The 6392-nt window shown below is 37.2% G+C and overlaps 1 protein-coding gene across 3 annotated transcripts in view; it reads left to right on the forward strand.

The window, feature by feature from the left end:
• Positions 1 to 6055, forward strand: part of LOC137325203 (lysine-specific demethylase 4A-like) — a 62031-nt gene extending 55976 nt beyond the window's left edge. For all 3 annotated transcript variants that reach the window (XM_067990036.1, XM_067990035.1, XM_067990037.1), the window contains exons 20-22: positions 452 to 571; positions 1259 to 1351; positions 3005 to 6055. In XM_067990036.1, the coding sequence (XP_067846137.1) occupies positions 452 to 571; positions 1259 to 1351; positions 3005 to 3145 (354 nt within the window). In that variant the 3' untranslated portion in view covers positions 3146 to 6055. The remainder of the gene's footprint in view (positions 1 to 451; positions 572 to 1258; positions 1352 to 3004) is intronic.
• Positions 6056 to 6392: the final 337 nt, after the last annotated feature.

A 6392-nucleotide genomic window follows, 5' to 3' on the forward strand; every position in this document is an offset into this window, starting at 1 on the left:
AGGGAATTGGATAAATACTTGGTGGAAAACTTTGCAGGGTATTGAGAGAGAGCAGGGGAGCAATTGGAAGACTCTTTCAAAGAGCTAGCACAGGCACGATGGGCCGAATGGCCTCATTTTCTGATATTCACAAGGGTGATTTTTGTTACTACTTCTGTTAGCCAATAATGAACATGGCACTTGTGAATTAAATACACTTGTCTGTTTTTCCAAGTTCTCAACTATGCCTTTTTTGTGGCGGTGGCATTGGAATGAAAGCTTTTGAATGGTTTTCCTACTAAAGAATGGCTTGTATTGAATATATTGCATTATAGTGTTACATACTGTTCTAAGCAATTGGAATCCTTTACCTATTGTCAATACATTTCCATTCTTCTGAAGATGAACCTTTATTCCTCAGCACACATGTGAGTAGAAGTTTTTGATTCTTGTATTTACTGCTAATTTTCAGAGTCGTGACTGCCTTCGTTTGGGACCTCCTCCAGGCGGAGAGGTAGTACAAGTCAGATGGACCGACGGACTAGTATATGGAGCCCAATTTGTAGCATCGCATGTTATACAGCTCTACCAGGTAAGAAACAAATCACTTAATGTATCATTGATACTATTTTAAGCAATTAGTCTTAATATAGCTGTCCGTATGTAGAACTTTTGGGGCATAAAATGGTTATTGTGGAATACTTGATCCAATGATTAGTCATTTGGATCAGAATTATACTTTAAGCTATTTGGCTTAATTGTAAAACTGAATTTTGGGCTGCTCGTTTGAACTAGTTGATGTGCAACCAGGTTATTGTCTGCATGTGTTTAGTTGGGCGACAGTCATAGGAAATATTTTTCCCCTTTTGCTCGTCAATGTTAAATAAATTGCTGATGTAGTATATCAAAGCTTCCTTCTACACTGCACAAATCTAGGCAATTGGTTTAGTAATGCCAAACTCATTTTATATAAAGGTTTGTACTTGGTGCTGAATTTTGAATAATTCATTAGTTAGTTCAAAATCGTGACCAAATTGAGTGAGATCTCTTCAAAACACAGGTTTTCTATATTTTTTAAAATCTCTTAGCCCTCGGTACACAATGTGTGTCTGTGCGCACGTGCCAATGTCCTATAAAGCAAGTTTTCAAAAGTCAAAAAATATTAAATGCATGTGTCTTTCTATCTCTACCTTGTCACTCCTGGGGCTAAAATTTTGACTAAGTTGCTCTTTCTCCATTTCCCAGTGCATAACTGACTGTGATTTGCTTGTCCATTCAGGTGGAGTTTGAAGATGCTTCTCAATTGATGGTCAAGAGGGAAGACGTGTACACTCTTAATGAGGAACTCCCCAAAAAAGTCAAGTCCAGGCTGGTTAGTATGTTATCATTCAATTATTGCAGCAATGTGCAATTTTAGGAGCTATTCTGTGAAGTTTGTATAAATTTAGACCCAGCAGAGATAGATTAGACTTTGTTTTGAGACACATTCCATGCCAGCCACCAGAGTACAGTTTACACTATTATGGATCCCACTCAATTTATTCGTCCCCTGCAGGAAGTGAATAACCACAGGCAATATTTTCCATAAGACATGTCAAAGGTTCCACTTCATGTTTATAGAAAATATATATGTCTATACTTTATAACCTTCAATCAGGTTAACTTAATTTTTGTTTGTTTAGATGATAAAATGGGTAGCGATGCAGAAAATAGCTGATGAGAATCTATTCCAAATATTGAGTATATTTGGGAGGAATTTGTTCGTATGTGTAGTTTTGCCTGAAGCTTGCTGGCTCTTAATGTGCAGCCATTGATTTCACAATCTTTGGGATCCCTTTTTTGTTTTCAACTTGAGTCAAATATCAGCCTTTTGAGACAAATATCAAACTTCCATGAATGCCAAAGGAGGAGTTAGACAGCATAAAAATAATGTAATGTAGGAAATGCAGCAGTTAATTTGTACACAAGGTCCCACAAATAGCAGTGAGATAAATGACCAGATAATCTGTCTTTGGTGCTGGTTGAGGGAGAACTCCCTTGGTCTTTGAATGGGACCAGCATCACTTTTTAAAAAAAAAACGATTATCTGGTCATTATCACATTGCTGTTTGTGGGACCTTGCTGTGCGTAAATTGGCTGCCGCGTTTCCTACATTACAACGGTGACTACGCTTCAAAAAGTACTTCATTGGCTGTAAAGTACTTGAGACGCTCTGACATCGTGAAAGGCACTATATAAATGCAAGTCTCTTTTTCTTTTTCTTTCCACTGTATAATTTGTGCTGGGCACAAGTGGTACATTTTATTGGTTAGCTAATCAATTTCATTATGAAGTAGACAGCTAACAGACCCAAGGCTTCAGAATGTTGGTGTTCAGAGCTACAGAACCAAGTTTTTAAAAACATTTTTGCTAATGTAACACCCTGCAAAGGATCCTTTTTTGAATTATCCATTCTTCTAAAATAGATGGTTCCTAAAGCATATCTTCAAATAGAACACCTATTTGTGATGTGTTGTAATACATTCGGTTGACCCTAAAATATCCATTATTTTTGTTATTTTCACATTTTACATTGAATTAAGACTCCAGTATGAACATTTGGAAAATTTTATGCCTGTATATTTAAAAACTTTGCAGTGCCTACGTTTGTGTGGGCACAAACAAAAATGTCCTTGTAAAAAGTACCTGGATATTTTATTCTTGTCACTACTATGCCCAATGTAGCTCCATCTGTTCTGTCCCATTCCTCATTCTTGTTTCGCGTATAGTTTGGAAACCTACCTCTTCTTGCTCCCCACCCCAAAATGAGAATTTCACAGCTTCTGTCATACTTGTTCTTTTGTCCTGAGTCTGCTGATTGTAGTTATGAAAACAGGACCTGTACAGAAGGCAATTTAGGTTTTACCATTTCAAAGTTTATTTTGTTCAAAAATATTGAAATAGATTTAGATCACATGTCTTGAGTGTCCATAAAGCCCTTTTACTTTTTAAAGTTTTTAAAACCTTTCTTTTGTTTGTTTGGCAGTCTGTCGCATCAGACATGCGCTTCACTGGAATTTTTGCCGAAGAAGAAGTCGCCCATGTGTCAAAGCGACAGCGAGTTTTGAACTCCAGATATCGCGGGGACTATGTTGAGCCATCTCTGTACCGTGCAATTATGGAATAAATGACAGTCACTGCAGAAACTGTTTGGAACTTCATCCATGGAAGCCAGTGGGACAGATTGGTTTTCATATAGGGTTGTATTGTAGATACGTGAAAGCAGTTGAGATGCAGTTGAGTTCTAATCCCTCTGGCAACAAAGCTACTCTTCATCACCAAGAGTACCTCACTAACAACACTCCCATGGAACTTAAATATCAGCTATCTTGGGATTTCTGCAAAACTGTTTTCATTCTTTGGTCTTGCTTCGAACTCCTGCTGCATTGTACACTGCAGACTAATCTGGATCAAGGAATGCCTTTAATGGAGTCTTCAGTGGGCTAGGAATAGGATTGCAAAGAATGTCTGTGGATTAGACTTCAACACTAACATCCATGTTCAGAATGAGAAATGCATTTACATTTTAATATTGCCAGTCACTCTGTTGCTGAATTTTGTTAACATCCGCATTAGACTATCAAATGAAACCTATTACATACCTGGTCTGTGGTACACAGATGTACTAACTTATTGTACAGTAAGATTGATTGACATATGGCTGTTTCACCATAGACATAGAAGCAATCTCTCTGTATACAGGCTGTGAAGTTTTCTGGAAGATGTGAATGGATTTTCACTATATTCAGTCATTATCCCAAAATCAGGGCCATCACCGGTGCTTGGAGTTAAAACTCTTAGCTGTATTTATAGGGAAAGTCTAAGACTATAGGTTGGCTCATGTGATTAGACACAAGGTTTCCCCCCCCCCCCCCCCCCCTAAATGTAGTAGTTCATTCAGTGTTCACAATGGAAGTAAATAGAAAATTGAGTCCTTGAATGGAAAAGTATTGGTGATGAAGTAGCACATGATTTGATGGCCAAATGAGTATTTGTAAAGGTAAAAGAGAATCAAACTGGTCGCATCCCCCCCTTCACTCCCTTCCAATGGTGTGCCCACCTTATGTGAACCTCTCGTGTATTGGACTTCTGTGCAGTTTTAACCTGTGCCACAAATTATATTTGCTTAGTCAATGAATTATTAATTTTTATTGCAATAGTCATAAACTTAATTGCAATGTAAACTGTTCCTTTAATTGTTTTATTGGTTTGGTGTAGACTGTAGAACCGGACATTGGACAACACACACCACAAAAAAATTATGAATTTGAGTTGAAACCATTGGTAGACTTTTAATCTGGGCAAAATTAAATGCATAATGCAAAATTGTACTCAAAAGTTTAGTTGAACCAGCTACAATAGATATAGATGCAATGGACCATTTGGAGTTGACTTGTTCTGGATATATATTGGGTTATATCAGTGCCATTTGCTGCTGTTGAGAAAACTTGAAGGAACAATAGAACTGAATAATTTGATTTTAAAAAAACAGGTGGTGAATTTAAGAGTAAGATAGAAAGAATTACAAAAAACACAATTGCCCAGTGACAGCATTATATTGATATATATACTGAAACATTTTTCTTGTCTCCCTGACTGAAAAGAAAGTGCAGCAACAGGAATCTAAGTTGTTCCCTTTCTTTTTAAAGAGAATTAGAAGTCCCTATGAATACCCTTTTGAGTCTTAGAACAATTGGGAAATTTCTAAATTTAATTGACTGGGGAAAAAGTAAATGCAATGGTGGTTTTAGCTGTATAAAGTAGTTAGCTGGTATAAATCAGATGACCCCTCCCCAGAGAACAGTGAACTAAAAAGCCTTTTAAAATACTTTTATTTACTTTGGGTTTTTTTATTATTCTAGTAGTGCCCTGTATTGTGGTTTTTATCCTTCACCTTGATTTCTCAATTTAAAAAATATAATTTTTTTTTCCCTCCTTCCAAAATGACGAGTCTCCAGTCTAACTGGAGGGATCCAAATTGTCCTGTGCGTTACATTTTTGAAGATGCCCTAAAGTGACTGTCATGCATGTTATGTAGATTGTCTTCTCGAGGCACCTGGGTGCTCCATGGTTTCTTGTTCACGCAACCAGTGTGGGAATCTTGTTTTAAATCTGAGTTTCAATGGGGTTACAGATGTGGAAATGCTTTACTGTTTTCCATTGTATCATGAGCTGTTTCTCCAAAGCATTCTGTTGGTCCTGAAAATCCAGTAAACTGAGATTGGACATTTAAACTAATGTACCCAAATGTTATTTATCATTTGCATCAATGCAAGCTTGACTGTTTAGTTTTAAATTCAGCAAATTTGCTGCTACTCAAACATCAATTCCTTCTGATGGCCTGTAGATGGCATTACAACTGAGCCACCTTTTCAAAGTTAGTTTGGAAAGGAAAAAATAATTGCATCTTATGAAACTTCATTTCTCTAGTGCAATTTCTCCAAAGTCCAATTTAACAGCTCTTCAGCATATTTTTTAGAATATATGCACTATTGGCTTTTTGAATTAAAAATACTATTCCACTAGTCTAGTTATGTATTGCATCTCCCCAGGAAAAAAGAATTTCCATCTAAAACCTTAGACCATAAGACCAAAAGAGATAGGAGTAGGCCATTCGGCCCCTCGAGCCTGCTCCGCCATTTAATGAGATCATGGCTGATCTGATTTTTACCTCAAATCCACTTTCCCTTCCTTTCCCCATATCCTTTGACTCCCTTGCTGATCAAAAATTTGTCTAACTTAGCCTTGAATGTATTCAATGACTCAGCCTCCACAGCTTTTTGGGGTAACCCCCTCATGGGATTGTTTCTCATCTCCTCCAATAATGTAACAGTTCTCTAAACCATTGTGTCTAATCTGAGAGACCTACAGTCTACACTATAACCACCTCAGGAGTCTGTACAGTAATTGTATTGATCTATGAAAATGACTATTGGTTCAAGCAAACATGAAGTTTAAATGGCTTGCTGTGATTATTTAGGAATATAAGACACATTGAAATGATTTACAGTTAATAAATGTCTTTTTTTGTCTTTAATTCTGCTTTGTTCCAATCACCGTAAATCTCAAGGCCATAAGATGGTGAAATGCCACTCCTATAGCATAACTTTCCAGTAGCACTAAAAAGCAGAGATTTGCCTGCTTTTTTGCTTTCCTTCTGTTTTTTCAAGAATCCTGGCAACACTAGGGCTAGTTAAAGTGTCACATTTTCCTGCTACGGAGAGAGGGAAGCAGTCAGAGGAGGAGAGAAAAAGACTGAATGAATTGTACAATAGAAACTGCATCTTCTGACATGAGCACACCGGCACCCGCTAGAATTGAGTTTGCCAAGGCATTTACTGCTGAGAATTCCATAGCAGCTTCCCTTAACGTCT

This window comes from Heptranchias perlo, chromosome 9 (assembly GCF_035084215.1).
Source record: "Heptranchias perlo isolate sHepPer1 chromosome 9, sHepPer1.hap1, whole genome shotgun sequence".
Classification (NCBI taxonomy): Eukaryota; Metazoa; Chordata; class Chondrichthyes; order Hexanchiformes; family Hexanchidae; genus Heptranchias; species Heptranchias perlo.